Here is a 22006-nt window from a genome sequence, read left to right as displayed (position 1 = left end):
CCATTCCTTCTCCCCCACCACCCCAGCCCCCCAGGCTGTTTTTAGGGGCTGGGCAGGGCAGGGACAGTGGATGGCCCATCAACCTGCCCAGGGAGGTAACACTGCCTGGAGCCAGGGCCATCAGAAAGCTAAGGGAGATGATAGCCTAGATAGCAGCAGGGAGCCTTCGGGGCGAGGGGGAGGTGGGGCTGGGGCTGCCCCACAGCATCCCCCCTGCAAGTTAAAACTCAGAGCTGGTCTGTGAGCCAGGGTACAGGGGGAGAGAGAAAGAAAAAAATTAGGGGGAAAAAAAAAAAAAAAAAGAACAAAATGGAGAAAACTGAAAAGCCATAGGCTAGAAAACACTCCAGTTCAGCAGCCAGAGCCTGACCTGATTTATCCAGGGAATCTGTTGGCTTTCCTTCCCTCTCTCTCTTTTCCAAGACACCTTTCCTATTTCTCATCAAGGCAATGTTGGTTATTAAGTCCATATCAAAGCTGGTAATAAAACCGCATCGTCCCGACAGCCTCAACCGCAGCGCATGGCTGCCTAGACCACCCTTCCCACCCCAAAACCTGAGAAATTCCCCTCTTGGCTGCGTTGGCTTTTCCTTACCATCCCGTCGGCCTCTCCACGAGATGCTGCTGGAGCGAGTGGGACTCCGGCTGCTCCGGCACCGGGGATGAGGGACGATCCTGGCCGGTCCAAGGCTGGCAGAGCTTGTTCCTGCTCTGTGGGTCAACAAGGAGCTTCTCTCCAGGCTGGAAGGATAATGAATAACAGCCCTCCCCTTGGGATTTGCCTGATTCCCTGGGGGAAGGAGAGGGGCTGAGCCCTTTGCTCCCTGCTGGCAGAGCAGGATCAGGGCACGGATTTGAACCTGGGGTCCCGCGTCCTACAAGGATGCTGCAAGTTCCCAGGGTTTTGGGGAGAAGCTGCTTCCCTTTTGGGGGTCCTCACCCTGGAGCGGGTCCCCTGAACCTGCAGCCTTTTGCACCGGGCAATCCAGGCAAAGGGGGGAATTGGGAAACGGCCCTTGCCAGGTTTGGGGGGACCCGGCGCACGGCGGGGGTCAGGCAGCGAGCGATGCGACGGCCTCGCTGCATTGCAGCGCCACATGCAAAACGGGTGCTGGGGGGCTTCGCTGCCTGGCTTGCGAGGAGGAGGATGCTCCACGCCTTGCACACTTGCCTTGCACCCCAAAATCGCTCTGCCGTCCCACCGGGAGCAAAGGGGGGGGACAGGATCCAGCCGGGTAATGGGTCTCATCTGAAGGACACGCGAGGAGCGGCGATTTACAGGAGCTCTGCCGCGCTCCGTGGCTGCGCTTTGGTGATAAGCAAACCCTCCCTGGTCCCTCATTAAGGAGGGGATGATAACGATTTTTTTCTGAGCTGGCTAACTCGGGCAAGGTGACCTCCAGGAGCACCGCTCCAAGCCCCGAGTGGGCCGGGAACCGCCGCTGCGGGCAGCTGCCTTCGCATGCTGGCGGGATGCTCGGAGACCGGCCCTTTCCAGCACAATCACAACCCGGCGGGAAAATTGCTTCTTAATTACAGAGCAGGAGCCGTGCAGCTCGTGAAGGACCTCACGGCACCTCCAGCAGCTTTTTCCATGGGACTTCACATCTACTTCCAAAGCTCCTTGACCTCCTGACCATCCTAAATCCCCGCTGGTGTTTTCCTGGCTGCAATGCAGCAAATTAATGAATAATCCTCCGACACACCTTCGAGGCCAGATAGATGCCAAGAGGGCCAGCTGGCTGGGGTCAGACACCTCCCCGGCTGCCCGGCTGACAGCTCTGGGTCCAAGTGCTGTGCAAAGGTTATTGAAACCTCCCAAAACACCCTCCCAGGGGATTGTTCATTAACAGCGCGGGGTGAAGGGGATGCACACGGGGAGGGACGCAGCTCTCCCCACCGCTTCGGTCTCTGCCGGCTCTCGCCTGCATCCAGGAGGGATGTCACAGCTTGGCTAATTACAGCTGAACAGCAGGGAATAATTCAATTAAAGGATGAAAGTAAAGAAAAAAACCCCAAACATTGGTGTTTTGCCCAGTGTTGAAGCTATTTGTGAATTTATTTGTGAATTGATGAAATTTTTGGTGGGATGTAAAACGCCCCGGCGTGTCGTCATATCTGTCCTGGAGGGATCCAGGCAGCAAGGGCAGCAGAGCTTGGCTGGGGCTCTCTTGCAGTCCCCGGGGGACACATCCAGACCAGGGAAGGATTCAATCCCCCAAGTTCAGCATCGTCAGCTGGTGTAAATCGTGGGAGCGCGATGCCAGCAGATGCTTTGGTTGGGTTTGCAACGCCAGGGTGTGCGGTTTGTGTGGGGATGGTGGGGCTGGAGACCCTGAACACGGCCAGCTCTCCTGCACTGCCAGGGTGACACGGGGTTGTCGGCTGCTGTGGCCTGGCTGGGGTTCTCCAGAGCAGCCAAAATGGGGATGGGAGCTGGGAGAGGCCACTCTGCGCCCTCACTGGCACCTCTGCAGCTGCTGGTGTTGAGCTGGCCCAGCAGCAGGGTCCTGCTGGGATTTCCTGCTTTTGCAGCTACTTTCTTCACTGTCCCATCTGCACCACAAATTCCCAGATTCCAACGCACTCCCAAATTGCAATGCATTGCCAAATTGCAATGCATTCCGAAATTGCAATGCATTGCCAAATTGCAATGCATTCCGAAATTGCAATGCATTCCGAAATTGCAGTGCACTCCCAAATTGCAATGCATTCCCAAATTGCAATGCACTCCCAAATTGCAATGAGTTCCCAAATTGCAATGCATTCCCAAACTGCAAGCCTTGCTGCAGTGGCAGAGGGGCGGACGCGTGAGGCTCTGTCTCCAAGCCTGTGCAGGAACATGGAGATGGGATTTGCCCAAAAATTTGGCTTGTGGCTGGAGCCTTCCCACTTGTCCCCTGCCTGCCGTGCTCCTCCCCAGAGCTGCCTGCACTTGGGGGGGCTCCCAAAGCTGCTACCTCCCCTACAGCAGTGGGGAAACTGAGGCAGGAGTGCTTTGATGAAGCTCTTTGAGTGTCTGGGCCAGGCAGAAATCAGGTGGGGTTTGGGTTTTTTGCCTTCCTTCTTCTCCATTTAAAAATAAAACGGTTGAAATTTAATTATGGGCAGCCTTTATTCTTTATTTCTCAGTCTCCAAGGGCTTCTTTCTTCTTTTCTCTTTTCCGAGTTAATTGCTTCCTTTCCGAAACAGGGCCAGGAACAATGGCTGGAGGAGGGGAGGGAGGACAGGGCCAGAACTGGGCTGTATGGGAGCAGGGAGATAATTGTCCCTTAATCCTCACCACCAGGCACAGCCAGGGTCCCACCCTGTCCTCCCTGCAGATCAGCATCCCTGCTGCCAGCACCCATGGGTGCCTCACAGCCTTTGAGGGAGAAGCCGATTAAAAAGAGATGAGAACAGCATATTTCCAGGGGATTTTGGTCCAGAGGACAAGCAGAGCTGATCACATCGTGCCACCCTTACACCAGGGTGGGTTTGGGTCCCCGGGGGGGGGGACGCTGCGGTCTGAGCCGTGACAAAGGCGTGTTGGCCCCAGAGGGACCTTCGCCTTTGGCACCCAGCAACCCGGGCGTTTTCAGTCCCAGCAAGGCTGAAACATTAACCGAGCATCCCCGGGGCGAAGCCGGAGCCGTCCCAGAGTCCAGGGACAGACTGGGTTGAAATTTAACCGGGTGCCATCAAGCTTGGTGGGTGCAAGCGAGCGCGGCTGGGTGCAGTCCTGCCCCCCCGCACCCAAACCCCGCACCAGAGCTGGGGACTGTTGTTGGGTAAAGTCCTGGAGCTGCAGGATTAGGCTCAGCTCCTTCCCATAGCAGCCCTCAGCCCGTGCCCCAAAGCAACTGGGCTTTTGCTGGTTCTACCTATTTTTTTTTTTTTTTCCCGTTTCAGATGGGTTTCTAAAGAGAAACCCCGGCAGCTGTAGGTTTTCCAGCCCACCCGCTGCATGCATGGGGCAGGGGCGCCTGCCGGGAGGCCAGCCCTGGGTCTGGGGCTCTGCACCCTCCGCAGTCCCCCAGCATCACCCTGCCAGCTTCTGCCTGCACCCCGCATCCCGTGTGCAGCCCGCAGCCCAGTACTCCCACTGTGCACCCCATGTGCGCATCTTGCACCCTGCAGCCCATGCACGCCGCCCAGCAGACATTTCCCAGCAGAGCCCCATCGCAACCATTGCAGAGACCCCGGTGGGGTCAGAGGGATGGGAGAAACCCTGGGGGTGACTGTCCCCCCCCCAGATCCACTTGTCCCCTGTACCACAGCGCAACTGTCACCACCTTCGCCTTGGAAGCGGAGCCAGGCTGGGGAGGGCGACCGAAGATGTGCCTCCACCTCCGTCCCCCACCAGCATCTTGCTTAAGCGCCCAAAAAAACCTGACGGAGGGTAAATAACAGGACCCGAGGCATTAATTCCTGCACACGGGGCTCGGCAAGGGGACGAGCCTCCTGGGGAACGGCGGTGGAGGGGTGCTGCCTGTCCTCGGCGATGGGAGCAACGCGTCCCGGGGACGGCGTGTGTCACTCGTGCTCGCTGACCTTTGGAGGGTTTGCAGCCACGTCCATCGCCGCCGGCACCGGCGAGCGCAGAAGAAGGAAGGAGGGGGGGTGCCCATCGCACCAGCGGTGCCAGAATTGGAGATTTGGGGGGTTCTGTCCCCATTTTATCCCCCTTGAACCGTGCGTCGCCATGCAAACCCCTTCGCAAATGGACCCCCGTCCTCATGGCCGGGTCCCGGACACGTCGGGTGCTGTCACCCACCCGCTGAGAGCGGCTGTCTTCGCTCCCCTGGGGACATGTCATGATTCTTCTTCTCGATACCCATTTTTTTGTTGTTGTTCTCAAAGGTGAGAGCAGGAATTGCAAGCATCTCTTCAAAAATAAACCCAGCCTTTTGTGAGCTGCCCTGTTTGCTCCCGGAGCTGCCCCTAATGCTGGGGCTTTGGGACATAATTTCTTCCGAGCCTCTGCTGCTGGGATCAGGGGTTTGAAACCCACCCTAAGGTTTTCCAGACATTTTCTTCTTCCTTTCCACATCAAAGACCTGAGAGAGGAGCAGGATAGAGCCACAGTGCATCGTGCAGATGGAGACCACATCCACCCTGGGGGGGGTTGCTGGTACAAGCTCTCCAGCTCCACAGCACCCTGAGGGATGCGGTCCCTCTCCCTCCACTGCGCCTGAGACCATGGTGAGCGGCTTCGAGCTGCGAAAAGAAATGGCCTGGAGGAGCTCAGTCTGCAGCCAGATTTATTTCTTTATTTCAGGCTCCATCCGTCACGCTGGGGCCCGGCCCCACGGGTGCTATTAGGCAGCGGCAGCCAGTGCCATCGCTCATGTTCATGGCTGGAGGTTTTCTCCTGGGAATAAATCCTCTGAGAGATGGAGCGAAGCCCTGGAGGAAACCAAGGTGGGACTTTGCATCTCTTCTGATGGCGTCTGCATTGCTCTGGCCTTGCTCTCCTGGACCTGCCAGCATCGAAGCCCAAGTCTGCTTCGGCTCGGCTGGTTTCCCAGGTTCCCCGCTCCGCAGGCAGGGGGTGTCCCCATCCCAACCAGTCGCCCTTTGGCTAATCCCACCCCACTGGCCTGCAGGCATGGGCATCAGAGCTTGCTGGACGTGCCGAGGACACGTGCATGGGGGGATGGAGGATGCATGCACTGGGGACTGAGGACACGCGCACCCTGGAGACTGGGGATGCATATGTACCAAAGATGCATGCACCCCTGGGGATAAGGACGTATGCATCCAGGGTGGGCGGGTGGGAGGTGGAGAAGCCCGTCTGGGCTGCAGGAGAGGGGGAACGGAGCTGGTGCGGGGTGGGAATCTGCAGGACGGGGGCAGCCGGAGCAGGAGCAATGCCCTGATGTGGCAATGTAGGGGGGGATTACACGGTGCGTAAGGAGCGAAGGGGGCTTGGGAAGCTCTCCGCAGGTCCTCCTGCCTCCCAAAATCATTCCCAGGGTCTGTGGGAGGGCCAGTGCGCTGCTGGGCACCGCCGCAGCCTTGCAGCCCCCCCAAGAGCGGGGTGGAAACACCCAGGTCAGGCCCCTGCCAGGGGCTGGGCTGCAGGGAAGGCTGGCAGGAGGCTGCAAATACCTATTAAAACCATAAACCCAGATGCCAGTGCCACGGGAGAGGCCGTTTTGGCAGCGCCCGCTTGGCTTTCCAGGCAGGGCTCCAGGGCGGGTGCTTGGTCACAGCTCCTGGCCGCCCAGGGACGATGCTCTTGGATTTTACATTTCAGCAGCAGAGTCCAAAGCAGCTCCGAAACCCGCTCCCAAGGCTGCCTCCCCTGCCAGCAAACCCGGAGAGGATGACAGCCAGGGTTACGGATAACTCCAGGCTGGAGGGAGCAGGTTTAAACCTCTCCTTGCCCACCCAAGGCCCGGGGGTTTTTTCCCCTCTCCATCTCCAATCCAGACAACTCCTTTTTCAGGGATTAATCCGAATGCAAAACATTCCCGTGGGCTTGCTGGCAGAGCGGGGAAGGGCTGGGAGGAGGGATGCAGACAGACAAACCGCAAAGCCCCAGCTGAAAATAGTTGAGGGCTGGGGAGAATTTAGCTGAGGGGGGAAATACCAAGCGTGTTTGCCCAAATCCTGATGCTGTCCTGGATGTCTGTTTGTAATGGCTGTTGAGGCCGGGAGAAGGGCCGGGAGCTCAGGGGAAGGGGGCTGCAGGCAGGGGCTGAGCCCTGACACCACGGGGATGGGCCACGGGGAAGAGGCAGCGAGATGCTGTATGAGCCCGCACCCTACGGACCACGGGGAGAGCCGAGGCGCTCGGGTCACTTTGTGCTTTATTTCTCAACGTTACAAAGCAGAAGGCAATTTCTCAGGCAGTATTCATTTAGTGCATTAAAACCTCCACGCCAAAACTAACCACGCGACACGAGTGGCCACAACCCGGGACCCAAACCCCCAAGTGAGGGAAGCCCCTGGGATGGGGTTGGGGGGATAGGGCAGCCCCGATGCAGCCCCTGCCATGGCACGAGGATGGGTCCAACCCCAAACCATCTCCCAACACCCCAGGACCCCCACGAGAGCTCACAGGGACTCTTTTAGCTGCACAAAGTAGGGGCGATGCTTTGTGCTACCCTCCTCCCAGCCCCGGCTCACCCACCGCTTCCACCCATCAACCCCCCCAAAATACAAATCAAGCCCTAAAGGTAAAAATCCAACCCTAAAAGTTAAAAAAAAAAAATAAAATAAAATCAAACCCTAAAGGCACAATCATCCCAGGAAGGAGGCAAGGCACGGGGTAGTGCCCCCCGCTCACAGCCTGGAGATCTTGGGCAAGGGGGTGTCGGGGGGGAGCCCCTCCAGCCACTCCACCAGGATCCTGTTCAGCACCGCCGGCCTGGGGGGAACGGCACAAAGCTGGGGTGGGATCTGGCTTCCCTCCCCCCGGAGAAGAGGGAGCCCGGCTCCGACAGAGCGAGGCCGTGCACGCCGGGACCGCGGTACCTCTCCATCTGCGTCCAGTGCCCGCACTCCTCGATGTGCTCCCGGCGCAGCTGCGGGATCTACGGAGGGATGTGCCAGAGCGGACAGGGGTTGGTTTGTGCCAGGATCCAGCACGCTGGGCACCAGGAGCCCACCCCGGGCTGCCCCTGCATCCCCAGCTCTTCATTTTGGCTGAAGCAAATCCCCTCCTGCCTGCTGCAGGCAGGAGAGAAGGCAAATGCCGCCCTCCATATCAGCCTGCCCCCCCTTATCAAGTGAAGTCCCCAAATCTGGGCCAAATCCAGTCCATCTTGGCATGATGGACCTGCTCCGGGGCTCTCCCGCGGTAGGATCTTATGGAAGCGGGATGGCTTCGGTGCACACCGGTCCTGGGCAGGGGCAGGACTGGGGTGGGATGGGACCACGCTGCCTTACCCACTCCTCCATGCCCTTGCTCATGCTGGGATGGAGCACCACATCCTTCCCGGCAGTGACCATCAGGGCTGGCATCGTGATCTATAGGGGACACAGGTGACAAGGTGCAGAAGGTGTTGGGTCTGCAAATGCTCCCCACGGGGCAGGATCAGTCCCCACCTTCCTGTCCTTGGCAGAGAGAGCCCAGCGCCAGTTGGGTCGCATGTTGCGGTACCAGTTCAGGGGGCCACTGGGAGAGAGGGGAACGGCGTGGAGATGCTGGGACTCAGCTCCTGCCGACACCACTGCGGGGACCATCCCACCGCCCACGGCACGGCCGGCACGGGAAGAGCCTGCAAGGGAAAAGCAGCCTCCCCCCGGCAGCCTCGCACCTTTGTAGGGTTATAAAGCAAGGCCGAGGTGGGTTTGGGGGTCCCCCCCCACCATCCCCCCGGCTCCTGCCCCTACCTGAAGCCGGATTTCTCGAAGCACTGGATGTAGTATTGCAGCTCCGGGCCGGCCAGGATCTTGCTGGCGGGGGGGTTTTCTGGGAAGCCCACCAGCAGCCCCCCTGCAAGAAAAGGCACAGCACTGCCCACCTGCAGCACCCCCCCCAGCCGCAGCACCCCCCCTACCCGCAGCCAGGTCTCCCCCCCCTTTACCTCTCTCCCGGACCCTGTGGAAGTTGAGCGCGAAGGGCAGGCGGTCCTGCGGGGAGAGAGGGGACCGAGGGCAGGCAGGCAGCAGCATCGTGCCCGGGGGGGGAACCCCAATCCCGGGGGGGCTCCCCAGGACTGCCAGGCAGACTTGGGGCTCCACGGCCGTCCTCGCTGGGAGCCAGCACCGAGCATCACTGCATCCTCACGGATGCAGGAATTGACCACGCAGCCCCGGGCTGCGGATCCAGGCGCAGCCAGCAGAAGGATGCCGCCGGCAAGGCACGGCCTCCCGTACACTCCCGGGGCGCTGTTATTTTAAACTGCAAAGGCTTTCACCCTGAAGCGAGACATTAACATTTGCAGGGGTTAAGGAAGCCAGCGGCACTGGCACGGCGAGGGCAGAGGGAGAGCAGGAGCCCCTGCCCCTGCCAGCCGTGCCGTGCTCCAAGCCCAGCACCAGACAGGCCACGCTGTTCCCCAGGCGAGGCTGCCTCTCCCCAGGCAGCACAGCTTTCTAAAGGTCTTCTCAATCCCTACTTGGGGTCAGCTTTGAGTCCTAAAGAGTTGCGGGCCTTGCACTGCTGCTTACAAGGATGCGTTCACTCTGGTCCCTACTGATGCAGACTGAATGCAGACTTTGCCACAGACTGGCAGCAAAAGGACAGCAGACACGGGCTGGAACGTGGCTGAGGGTCACTGTGGGCTACTGCAAAGCCACCCCCGAAGCTTTGGGCTCCTGGCACGGGCAAGGTGGAAGGAGAGAGGGTGCCACAGGCAGAGCCCCAACAAGTCTAGCAGGGCTCAGAGAGGACATCAGGCTGCAAAGCCCTCTGCTCCCACCCCAGGTCCGCCCTCAGCCCCACTCCTACCTCCTGGTGCGTGGAGCGGATCAGGACCTTCAGGGTCCGGCCGATGTCCTTCTCGAGCTCTGCCTCTGCGACACCCTGCACGGGGGGAGGAAGCACCGTGGGTGATGCCAACCCTCCCCAGGGACCCAACCCACCCCGGGGCTGGATCCTGCCACCCATCGGGGCTCGGCTGGAGGCCGGGGATGGTTTTTTGCAGAGTTTAGCACGGGAACAAGGTCTGGCAAGGGTGACCGCAAGCCATTTGCAGCTGGGGTGACGGCGAGAGCCCCACGGCGTGGCACCCCGGCTATGGGGCAGGCGATGCCCAACCATGAGCTGGGGACCCCAACGTGTGCACACCCCCATACTTGGGAGGGGGGGTTTAAGCCCCAAAATAGGGGTGGAGGATAAAAATTGTGGTCCTGGACTCACCGGCTCCTGAAAATACAACTGGTACTCAAAGGTGGGGTAGGTTTTAATCTTCTCCACGATGTCCACAGCGGGGTCGGCGGGTCGGTACGGGGTGTTCAGCGAGGCGACGGCTCTGGGACATCATGGAGGGGGACAGAATCAGCATCGCACACAGATTTGGGGTGCCCCATGCAAGCTGGGGCTTTGCTGTAGGGACAGGACAGGATCTGGGGCAGGGGTACGGCCAGTCCCCAAGGACCCACCTCACCCTCTCGGGGTAGAAGAGAGCCATGTTCCAGACCACGGCACCGCCCCAGTCGTGGCCGACCAGCACGGTCTGTGGGATGCCCTGCGGGGAAGGGGGATGTCAGCTCATGCCCCCGCAGCTGCACCCCAAAAGCAGCACCCGAGAGTTGATTTGCCTTCCTCCGAAGCAGCAAAGAGGTCAGAAAAATGTAGTATTTCCTTTTTTTTTCCTTTTATGTGTTTTTTTCCTTTTTTTTCCCCAAGGAAGAAGCGTTACCTGATCCCCCTGGAGCAATTTGCTCTGACTTAATTAAACATTTCAAGTACCTGGGCCCTCCAGAGGAAAGGGGTTCGACATTATCTACCGAAAACACTTCTCAAGGCTGCTCATCCCCTGGGATCACCCGTACCGGTGCGATCATTGCACAGGGTGACAGCAAGGGGAATGTCTTGGTATCAGCACAGCCGAAGAAATCCCCAGCCCCTCTGGGAAGGGGCTCGCAGCATCCCCCAGGGCCAGACGGATCCTGCCCAGAGCCGGGCACACCGAGCTCACTGTTCCCCCCCTGCTCCATTCCATTTTCCTGACCCCTCTGGGCACCTACAAATAAATCCAATTAAAACCCGCGCTCCTGACAATGTAGCAGCTGGTTCATAATTAGCTGATATTTAGAAGCGTAATTAAAATACCCTCCCGGCAGCCGTGGCTCAGGGCTGGCCGTGTGCCGGCGAGCCCTGCTCGCTGCCATCCGACGGCATGAAACCCAGCGTCTGAGACCCACCCCCCCAAGGGGGGGAAGAGAATTTGGGGGAGTTCCCAGCATCTCCCACCTCCAATGTGGGGCTGAGTGGGTCCCCTGGGTGCTGATGGGTTTCATCCCACCATCCCTGGCCATCACCATGCCAGCTCCTGGACCACTCTGCCTCTTCTGCATCCCAGAAATGGGCTCAAACAACATATGAAGCTTCATGAAGTCATTTATCTCCCCCAAAATCTCCCAGGTTGTCCCAGGGGAGGGAGAAGGACCCCCCCCAGGGGGGAGAGGAGCAGGATGGGCCCCGACAGTAGCAGAGGAACAGGGAAAACCAAAGTCCCATCCATACGGGGTGCCACGACCTCACATTCCATCTACCGAGCTCACCCTGAAGCAAAATGGGCACTGACCCTCTTGACAGGCTACGTATCGACGGGCACCTTTCTATCTATTTTCCTTATCATTTTTAATCCAGCGTGAAGGCAGTTCCCCAGCCAAAACAATCTCGGTGATTTATCATCGCTTGCTTGGCACCAAACCGGAGCCGCAGCCCTGCGGCGCCCGGCTTGGTCCCCTCCCAACAACCCATCCAGCTCCGATGCTGGCACAAAACCACCACCACTCCTCAAACAAGGAGCCCTTGCAAAACCTCAAGGGCTTTTTCTTCCCCCTTGTTTCTTGAGTTGTTTTGTTGGGTTTTTTTTAGCACTGTGCTTTTTGAAGGACTCGTTCCCTTGGAAGCCATTTCGCAAGGAAAAAGCCCTGCAGATGTTTGCATTTGTGGGCTGTGCCTTCTTCCCCTCCATTTACATCTCTTTTATAAGGCGCAGAAATCAACCCCATCCCCTCGCCAGGATGGGAATTAAACCTGGAGCTCCCAAACCCAAGTGGATCAGATGCCAAGAAGACACCGGATTCGAGCTGTGCCGAGGGGCAGCGTTGGTCCCCCGGCCACCCCAGCCACTTGGGAGCTGCTATGGTTGGGGTTTAAGGGGATGGAGGGGATACAGCCCAGCATCCTTCTCCACGAGTATCTCACCACATTACCAAACCCAAAACAGGTGCCACCAGCCCATCTCCCCACCCTCAGCAAGGACACAAAGTCCAGGAAAAGGACGCAGAGCTGGAGACTTTCCCAAGGATGAGTTCTCCCCACTGGCAATGGATTGTATGAACATCCCCATCCTTTAAAATCCCATCCATGGAGAACACAAAGACGGGGCTTGGTGCTACCCCAAGGGTTTTGGACCAAAGTCACCGGGGAGCTCAGACAGCCCAGCATGGGAAGGAAGAGGTGAAGGGCAGCCGCGGGGACATGCACCCAAACCTTGCCAAGAAGGAGGGACCCATCGTGGGGGGCTCCTCACCAGTTTGTCCAGGAAAACCGCCAGGTCCTGGGGAAGGGAGGAGAGAAAGGGTCAGATCCTGCCCAGAACCATGCCTTACCAGCCCACACCACTCTCCACACCGCACTCATCCTGCCCACATCCGTGCCCTGCAGCTCCTCACCTTGCATATCTGCTCCTGGGAATATTCTTTTATGTCTGCACAAAAGACATAACTGCCATCATTTTAACAACCACATGTTTCTACAGATGTGTTCTGCATCCACCTGAGCTGCTGGGGCTGCAGGAGGAACAGGACAGCTTCCACCCCGCCAGGAGAAAATTCCTCCACCCATCTCCTCCTGGGTCTTGGCTTCGGGCTTGGCAGCTCCAGCCCTGAACACCCTCGTCCCCCCTACGCCCCAGTTAAAACCAGCTCACCTGGCGGGGCCGTGGACTCCCCGTAGCCCTTCATCTCTAGAGCGATCACCCTGAAGCCGGCATCAGCCAAAGCTGGGATCTAGGAGGGAAAGCAGCAGCCTCCAAAGGATGCAGAGACCCCCAGACCCCCCCTCTCCCCTGGTGCCAGCACCCATCCTGCATCTGCCCACCCCAGCACGCCTGGAGATGTCCCAGGAGGGCAGATGCGGGCTGCTGAGGCTGGAGGGTGGCGAACACTCCTGGGCTGTGTCCCGTGTCCCTCAAGGCTCAAGGCAGGGGGGTGGGACGGCCCCGGGAACCCCCAGGAGTGATGGCCAGGCACCCCCTCCACCATGCTCCAGCATCCCACCGCCAGCCCCCGTGGTCCACCCCCCTCCCCGTCCCCGCCATCACCTGGTAGCGCCAGGAGAGCCAGGACTCGGGGAAGCCGTGGCAGAGGCAGACGACGGGGCCATGCCCCATTTCCACAAAGTGCAGCTGGACGCCGGGCTGGAAGGGACGGAGAGCCTCGCCAGCTGCGGGTGGCATGGCTTCACCCCCAAACTCTCCACCCACCGCCGGTCACCAGGCGTGGGAGCTCATCCCCCTCCTCCAGTCCACCATCCCAGAGCCACGCCAGCACATTTTAGCTCCTGGGGTGGATGGAGAAGACCTGAACGATGGGGTTGGTCAGCATTCCCCACCCAGAGCAGCCCACACAGGAGGGTGGACAACCCAACAAGCCACCCCTGGGCTGGCATATCCTTGCACGGGGCTCAAGACCCTCCCCAAGCCCTGCCAAGACCGGGGACACCTTGTCACCGAGGCAGTCCCCTCCACCCTACCCGGATGGGCACGTATCCGTGGGTCACATCGGATGGATCACACGCAGTTGGCAGCGGCTCTTCTTGGGTGAGAAGCTGCAGGGTGAGGAGCACAGGGTGAGCTCCTGAGCAAGCCTGGAGCTCCACGGGACATCCCTGCTGCCCTGCTGCTGGTGGGACATCCATGCGCTTGAGATGGACACGGCTCAGCAGGTCCCCGGGATGAGGTTATCGGGGGGTGGGCAGAGTTTGCAGGAGATCACAGCCCCCACCCCATTCGTTTCCAAAGCTGCCCGCAAGTCCTGCACCAGCACCGCATCACGGCAAGACCCAGAAGCCCGAGCCCATCCCTCCTGGCTCTGCAGAACTGGTCCAGGATCCCCAGAAGAGCAGGAGACAGAGAGGACCCAGACCACCACTACATGCCTGGACACCCGAGAGCTCCTCTAGCTCCTTCAGGACGGTTTCGGTGTCCCTGACGAGGACGGTGGCCATGCCCATCTCCCGGGCCGGCTTCAAGTTCTCCCCGATGTCGTCCAGGAGGATGACCTGGAGGTAGACCAGCGAGAGCCGGGCTCAGCACCCCGGGGAAGGGCAGCCGCTGGACTTTGGGTGCCCGGAGGGACCCCTCTGTTCCCTGTGTTTTGGGGGTGATGGTCGTACCTCCTGCGGTTTTGCCCGCAGTGCATCCAGGGCGTAGGTGTAGATCTGGGGATCTGGCTTCCGCGCTCCGAGCCGGCAGGACTCGATCACCAGGTCGAAGTGACGGTGCAGCAGGTTCATCAGCGTGGCCGTGAAGAGCCGCCCCGCACTGTCATCCACCCAGTTGTTGGTGAGGACACAGGTCTTAAATCCTAGGAAAGGGCAGAGCAGGGAGCGCTGGTTTTCTCACTCCAGCTCTCCCACAAGCATCTGCTTTCACCTCCCCTCCCCAGCTGCGTTTCTCAGACCTTCCCAACCTAAAATCTCTGATTTACAAGGCTCTGACTGGACCAGGATAAGCCCGATAGGAGATAAAAGGATGCTCAGCAGGAGCTTATGCCCAATTTGCACTTCCAGAAAGGCTCAGTCCTCCCAACAGAAGCTGGATGTGAGCCGGAGCTCAGGCACGCCAAGGTGCTGAGGACTGAGCCAATGGACTGGCCACGGCACGGGGCGAAGAGCTATGGCATCCTGCTAATTGCTGGCTGGGTGATAACATGTCTGATGGATTTGGTAGCAGGGCTCAGAATATTCAGTTAGAGGATGCTGAGAGGTGACATCAGGAGAGTCCTTGGATGATGATGAGGGACCTAGCAGGGACCCCATGGTGGGACCAACCAGGGACCCCCGTGGCATCTGCTTGGGAGGGGAGCAGCACCCTTACTCCAGCATCCCTTGCCCAAAAGCCCCCCAGCACCCACCGTTCCTGCGCAGCACCCTCGCTGCCCGCAGAAGGGGGGCATTGACGGTCCCCTCGGCTGCCATCTCCTTGAAGGCTCGGGCGATGGAGAAGGTGGGCGGCAGGACGATGCCCGAGGCAGAGGCGTGCTGCCTGCAGCCCTCTTCCATCTCCGAAAAGAGCTGGAAAACACCCACGCAGTCGTTCAGTTGACCCCCCAAGAAAGAAAAGGCAGCCCATCCTGGAGCCTGCTCCCCTCGGCTCCTTCCCGAGCCCCATCCAAGGCACCGGTGATGCTCCACGACTGGTACCCGCGGGCTCACCTGGGACAGGGTGATCTGTCCCCTCACGGCTTTGGTATAAGGACTGTCGGATCCGCCGGCAAACATGACGTTTTGCAAGAAATTCCTGCAAGGCAAAGGAGGAGAGGTCAGCTGGGGGGGTGACAGGACACGACACCCCAATACCGGAGGGGTGCTGGGGTGCGCTACAGGGAGAAGGATGCTCTGTGCCTCCAGCCTCCATCATCACCCAGGACCGGAGCACCACTTCATTACACGACCAGGAGATCGCTAGCCATTTATTTCTGCTGGCAGCTCAATTACTTCGCCCTGCAGATAGACGAGCAGGGAGCTTTGCCAGTAATAAAAAAATAATGCAAAGAGCAAGGTATTTTGTAAGCTGTAGCTCAGGGAAAATAATTTGCCCCTATCACAAGATCACAAAAGGCCTTCTCAGGCAGCAATAAAACAAGATTACAGCGACTGGCTTTAGGACAAAGCTGTCCTCCGAGTCGATAAAAATGCAGCTCAGTTAAAAATAAAGCAGCTTTACCTGTTCCAGCAGGATTGCTGTCATTATTTTTTTTTTTTAATATAAAGTGAAGCAAAAATATGTTTGATGGCCTGATAATCTGGGAATTTATTGCTCCATCTGCTCCACATCCTCCAGCATTTAGTTTGGGTTTTTTTTTTAACTCCCTGCTTTTTTTTAACACCCACACTCTGCTGGGAGATCCCAGCATTTTCGGGGATGCAAACAGACAGAACCCATTTGGCTCCTGTTTGGGAGCTTTTGGGATTACAAATTCCCAAGTACCCTGTATTAAATGGGCCAAAGGGTTCGCTAGGACTTGCGAGGCTCTTTGGGACCTGCTTTGGGTCTCATCAGCTCCAGCTCATGCACTGAGTTGTGTCGGGTCTCAGCGCTGCGGCAAGGATGGGCTTAATTAATTATCCTGCTTATTTAATAATTAGTTGCTCTTCTTACTGCTGCTGCCAGCGTCCCCTATGGCAATCCTGCGTCTTTGGGGGTTACTTTTAACCACTGACCTGCACCCCGCGTCCAGGAGAGGCCACCCTGCCTTCTCCCCCTAGCCTGCACCCCACATCCAGGACAGGACCCTCCCCAGCCTGCACCCCACGCCCAGGCCTGCGGGTCCCCAGCCCGTACCCCACATATACAGAGGGACCCCAGCTCGCCCCCCACGTCCCGGACCGGGTGCCCCCAGCCCCGTCCTCCTGCTACGGGGGACCAGTGGCGCAAACCACGCGCGGGCGGCGGCCGCACACACAGTATTGTCGCCTCGTCTCTACGTGTCTTCGGCCAAGCGGCGATGTGCCGAAGCGCGGGCGGACGAGTGCCGCCGGGACGGGCCGGGTCGGGCCGTACCTGGGCAGAGCGCAGTCCCGCTCGCAGGAGCCCAGGAACTGCTGCAGGCCGGGCCGAAAGACCCCCCCGCTAGGGTCAAACAACACGGCCCGCCGCGCCATGGTCGCTCCCCCGCCGCCGGTAACCGGACTCGAACCCGGGACCCCAGAGACCTCAACGCCGCCAGCGCGGAGGCCCTTCCATCGCGCTACAGGCCCCGCCCCCGCGGCCTCGTCCCGCCCCCTGCCCGAGCGCCGCGCTGGGTCCTAGCGCCGCCGTCTAGCGCCCGTCACGGAGGGTGTCCCTCCAGGGACCCTGCAGCTGCTCACCCAGGTTTTGCCCAAAATCGCGTTTTCTTCCATTAACGGGGAGCCCGAGCTTCTCCTCAGCTCCCCAGGGTGCAGGAGCACCCGCTCACCCGACCTGCCTGCCCCCAACTCCGAGGGGCATAATGGTGCTGGAAGCGGGAAGGGGCAGGGGGTGCGCAGGCAGGACTGGCCACGTGCTGCAGGCGTGCACACGCGTGTGCACACACATGTACACACGCACATGTTCACATGCACACGCCTGCATACATGCAGGAACACGTGCACACCTACATGCACATACATGCCCGCCCACATGCACATGTGCACACTTACATGCATGCACACATATATGTACACATGCACACACAAAAATGCGTGTGCACAAGCATGCACATAAACATACACATGCAGGTGTGTATGCACAGGTGCACATACATGCACACACACGTGTGCATATGCAAAACACATGTGTGTGTGCTGAACATGCATGCACACCACCAGGCACGTCGCTGAGGATGTGTGTGCACCGTTAAGCATGTGTGTGCATCTCCAAGCACGTGTGTGCACGCTGAGGCTGTACGAGCACTGCCAGGCATGTGTGTGCACACTCAGCACATGTGTGCACTGCTAAGCACGCGTGTGCGCTGCTGAGCACGGGTGTGCACCACCAGGCAACTGCGTGGGCGCCGAGCATGTACGTGCGTGCTCAGCACATGCCTGCATGCCAAGCACATACGTGCACACACGTGTATGCCACCTGGCCATTTCAGCAACCCTGAACCCCCCCCAGAGAGGGAGCCTCGGGGGGGGTACGCATGACCCCTTGCACACCCTGAACCAGCCCTGGTGTGCTCAGTGCCAGACACGCCGTGGCCGTGGCCGAGGCCGTGTGTGTGCGTGTGCATGTGCGTGGGCCGGCCCCGCCTCGGGGAGCCGCCGGCAGTGCCGTGGCGGGACGGCCGCGTCGCCGAGCGGTGAGCGGGGCAGGGGGGACCGGGAGGGATCGGCAGCGGTTTCACGGGCAATCCAAACCCCCTGCCTCAGTTTCCCCACCTGCAAAACTAAAGGTGGGATGCTGGCTCGGCCATAGCTCGGGAGCTGGGGGAGGCGGGGGGGGATATAACTGCACCCCTGCCCAGTGCGGCAGAGCTGGAGGGCTCTTCCTTGCTGGGGTGGCTACTGGGGAGGGGGCAGAGTTATTTTAGGGGGGCTCAAGCCCAGACGAGCCACGCATTTATGGGCAGCATCCCGCTCCTGGGGCCCGGTGTCCCCCATCCCTCATCCCCAACCTCCCGCTGTCCCTGGGACCCCTGACGCGACCCCCCCAGCATCCTCCCAGGGTGGTCCAGCGGCGGGTGGGTGGATGAAACCCCCTTCCCTGATTTCTGGCATGGCTCAGATCGCCGGCGGACGAAGGCTTTTCCTCCTCCCATCACGGCGGGGGCAGCTCCGGCACAGCTCCTCCGCTCACCCCAAAACAGGGGCCGGCAGCGGGTCTGCAGCCCCCCGGGGTCCCAGCCGCCGTGACACCAACCCTGGCTTCTCCCTGCTAAAAAGGTGGGAGCATTTTTGAGGGGAAAAAAGAAGGGGGAAAAGAAGAATTTTGCTGGCCTGTTGCTATTCTGGCGAGAAGAGCTGGGAGGAACAACCCAGCCTCGGTGCCAGCGAAATGCCAGCATGGCTACGCCTCTGAGACCCAGCCAACTCGTGGCAGGGCTGGGCCGCGGGGCCGCTGCGGTCTCCGCCGGGGGGGGTCCCCCAGCTGCCGCCCCCCCCTCCTCTTCTTTTGGGGTCCTTTGCTCCAAAGCGAAAACCACCCACCCCTGCCAGGTGCTGGCCTGAGACCTGAGAAGCTCATTGCACCCCAGGATGCCGGCAGGGAGCTGGGATGCCGACGGGAGCCCCCTTTCCTCTGCGGAGGGGCTCAGGCACGGCTGGGAGGATGCGGGGTGTGGGTGGGGACCCCCCTGAGCCCCCGCGCCGCGCCGCGCCGACAGCCTCTGGCACCCGCTCCCCCGGCCCCGGCGCCAAGACTTTCCGGTGGCGGTTTTGAAAGAGCCGTATTGTCTGCCCCCCCCCCCGGCGGCCTCCTGCTTTTCCATGGCTCCAGAGGGGGGTTTTGGGGGGGACGAGTAGGATCAGCCTCACCCCAGCCCTTCCAGCCCTCATCTTAACCCCTCCGTGCCTCAGTTTCCCCATCAATATGCTCAATGTGCTGCGCTGGGTGGGGGGGAGTATGCAGAAAGGCTCCCCCCCCCTTCCCGGGGGGGTTCCTCCATGGCGCGGGGATAGTGGGGTACGGCACCCGCAAATCCCAAAGCCCAGCAGCCAGATATGCATACGCATGGAAAAATAAGGGCACTTGGGGGATTTTGCTGGTGTGAACTGGGGGGACACATACCCAAAAGGGCCTCAGAGGGTTTCTCAGCTGCAGCCTCGACCCCCCCATTTCTCTTTGCTCCTGAAGGACACCATGGTCCCGGGGGGCCCTGGCTGGTGCCTGCTGGTGGGGCTCTGCGCCCTTGTCCCCCCCGCCACCACCCAGGGGGGACCAGAAGAGGACGTGACAGCCAGCGTCAGGACGGAGGAGTTGGGGTACCACCTCGCCCAGGATGGGGACCCCCTCCGGGACCCCCAGCGCTGCGGCATCACCTTCCACGCCCCCAGCCCTTGCAGCCCCCGTGGGCCACCCTCCTCTGCTTCCCGCGACGAGCTGGATCACCTCAAGAACCTCTTGCAGGACACCAAGGCCAGCCTGAAGGACGTGGAGACGGCGGCCGCGCTGGAGGACAACCAGACCCGCTACCAGGACATCATCACCGAGGCGCTGCCCGCCATCCACGGGGCCAACCTGGAATTTCAGGAGAGCCTGGATAATGTCCGCAGGGAGCTGGAGGCTCACGTGGCCGAGGCCGATCACCCACGGACGGCCGAGAAGAAGGAGAAGTAAGTGCCACGGGAGGGGGACGGACCGTGGGACATGCTCCGTGGAGCTGATGCCCTGAAATCCATGGGTGGGAGCCAGCCCCAGGCCGTAGACACCTGGGGGGGTCTGGGTGTCCCCAAGGGTCCCACAGCCTTCGTGGTGGCTCTCAGGTGACACGCAGGGTTTGGATGCTCAGCAAACCGCTGCCGTTAACACCCGTGCGTGTGTCCCTGCCCTAAACCCACCATAGCGGGACCGGTGAGGGGTCCTCCGAGGGCAGGGTGGGGGGTGCGATACCAGGAAGGGGGGGTTGTCACTCCTAAACCAGTGACCCAGCACAGCTGAGCCACGACGGGATGATGGAGCAGCGTTCGCCAGGATGGAGGAGTCGGGGTACCCCCTCTCCCAGCTTGGGGACCCCCTCCAGGACCCCCAGTGCTGCAGCATCACCTTCCACACACTGCGAGGAGCCCGGTAAGGACACGGGGGACACCGAGCCCATCTCCCTGCCCCACCAGGCTGCGGAAGGGTGTTCGCGTGGTGGCCCACATGCTACGGCTCACCGGCCGCCTGGCCCAGACCCTCGATGCCACCTCCCGCCGCCTCCACGCCGAGCTGAGCCGGCGCCTGCAGAGCTCGGCCGCCCACGCCGCCGCCAACGCCGAGCCCTAGGACGGCGGGGACGGGCTCCGCCGTCACCCCACGCATGGCCTCGCTTGCTGGTAGGACCCCAACCCGGCTCAGCTCCACGGTTTTTGGGGGGTCCTGGCTCCTCTCCCCAGCCCCGGGGAGCTGTGACTTTGCACGAGGGGTTTGCGGAGTTGGTCTGGGCACGGGAGGTTGCCGCCTGCTACGTGATGCCATCGCGCATGCGATGCCATCACACATGCGATGGCCGATGGCCGTAACCCCAGTCCCAAGTGTTTGATGCATTTATCCCCCAGGAACTCTGCCATCATATAGCAGAGCCTGGTGCCACTGCGTGTGCCCAGCCCCGTGTCCTGGGGGGAAAACCCCTCTGCGGGGGGGCTCCTTCCCGTCCCCAGCAGAACTCTGCAACCCTTTCGTCCTCCCTGGAGGAACTTTATCCACACAGGCTCCCTTTTTTCACAGCTAGCCAGCCCCGTGTGCCAACAGCTAAGCCATCACACCCGAAGCCTTGCCTGAACCGGGCTCCGGCAGCTCCCCAGAGGGTCTTAAAAATTAACCCCAGCTCTTTTGGGGTGTGGATGCATCTCGCCGGTGGTCCAGCAGCATCACCGCCCGCCTGGCACGGGCAGAGCTGCTGCCGGCTCCGGTTAAGCCTTTGCCCTTGGGAACAGCTTGTCCAGGCTTGGAAGAGCCTTTTTGCCCCTGGGGGGGTAAGGGGGGAGGCTGGGTCTGGAGCTGCAGGCAGGGCGGAGGGGATGGGGCTGCCCTGCCTGCACAGAGCAGGGCAGGCAGCGGGCGGACGGCTGGAGACGAAACCGCCTGGCAATAAATTGAAGCTGGCAACTCGAGTGCTCCCAACCCGCTGAGGTTTGGGCAGCCGGAAAAGAGCCGGAGGCAGAAAATCCCTCCCGTGTTTGTAAGCCCGGAGGTTCTCCTGGGAGGCTGGAGAGAACGGCCAGGGTCACCCCGGCACGTCGGGCTCGGGGCACCCCGCTACCCCCACGGTGCACCCTAAGGATGGGCAAGAGGCAGGAATACCCCCGGGCAGCAGCAGCGGCACTTCTGCAGGAGCTGCAGGCAGCGAAATAAAGATGCATTGCGCTCTGCCAGGCGTCAGCGTTATCTCCGCGTCTGTTTTCTCTCCATCCTCTGCTGTCTAAGGGAAAAGGAGGATGGATGAGGTTGTCTGCAGCATTAACTGTCCCTCCACCTCCAAAATAGTCCACCCTGATCGGGAACCCAGCGAAGGGGATGGACGCCCCAGCATCCACGATGTTTCCCACCTCTCCTCAGCCTTCAATCCACCATCCAAAAGTCAGGTCCGTTTTTTCCTCCCCAGAAAAATCAATGTTTGTTGTCTTTTTTTCCCTGATTAATTCATTATGGCCTTGCCCGACTCATCCTTCTCCCTAATTCTCTTCCTTCGGTGGGCCCGGATCAATCTCCGGGAGCAGCCCTTGCAATTTCCAGCTGCTCCCCATCCCTCCGGCATCCATCGCTCCATCTTCCCCCCCTCCCCATCTCCCCAGCTTCGGGGGTCCATCCAACACCAAACACTCCCTTTGGCCTCGCAGGCAGCCTTGGGACGTGGCTGTGGGCTGAGGGCTCTGCACCGTGGCATGGGGACGGGGCTTTGCATTGCACCACTGGCTGCAGCGTGGTTCCCCGGGGTGGTGGAGGTTTGCCAGGGTGTTTTGATGCAATCGTGACATCGGTGATTAAAAAATGGAGTGGTTTGATGCAA

General features: G+C 60.3%; 1 protein-coding gene across 1 annotated transcript; it reads right to left on the bottom strand.

The window, feature by feature from the left end:
• Positions 1-7273: 7273 nt before the first annotated feature.
• EPHX2 (epoxide hydrolase 2, cytoplasmic) lies at positions 7274-16499 on the bottom strand. Its single transcript, XM_010583183.1, has 19 exons — positions 16399-16499; positions 15051-15135; positions 14750-14909; positions 14010-14200; positions 13773-13895; positions 13368-13442; positions 12937-13032; positions 12544-12622; positions 12287-12321; positions 12145-12171; positions 10040-10125; positions 9798-9909; positions 9387-9461; positions 8521-8566; positions 8327-8429; positions 8039-8108; positions 7880-7960; positions 7466-7524; positions 7274-7358 (listed from the first exon to the last, which is right to left on the bottom strand). The coding sequence occupies exons 1-19, from the start codon at positions 16497-16499 to the stop codon at positions 7274-7276; spliced, it is 1689 nt and encodes a 562-aa protein (XP_010581485.1).
• Positions 16500-22006: the final 5507 nt, after the last annotated feature.

Source organism: Haliaeetus leucocephalus, unplaced genomic scaffold (genome assembly GCF_000737465.1).
Source record: "Haliaeetus leucocephalus isolate CR32 unplaced genomic scaffold, Haliaeetus_leucocephalus-4.0 Scaffold871, whole genome shotgun sequence".
NCBI classification, from domain to species: Eukaryota; Metazoa; Chordata; class Aves; order Accipitriformes; family Accipitridae; genus Haliaeetus; species Haliaeetus leucocephalus.
Note: the sequence above shows the minus strand (reverse complement) of the source record. Positions and strands in the feature narration are given on the sequence as shown.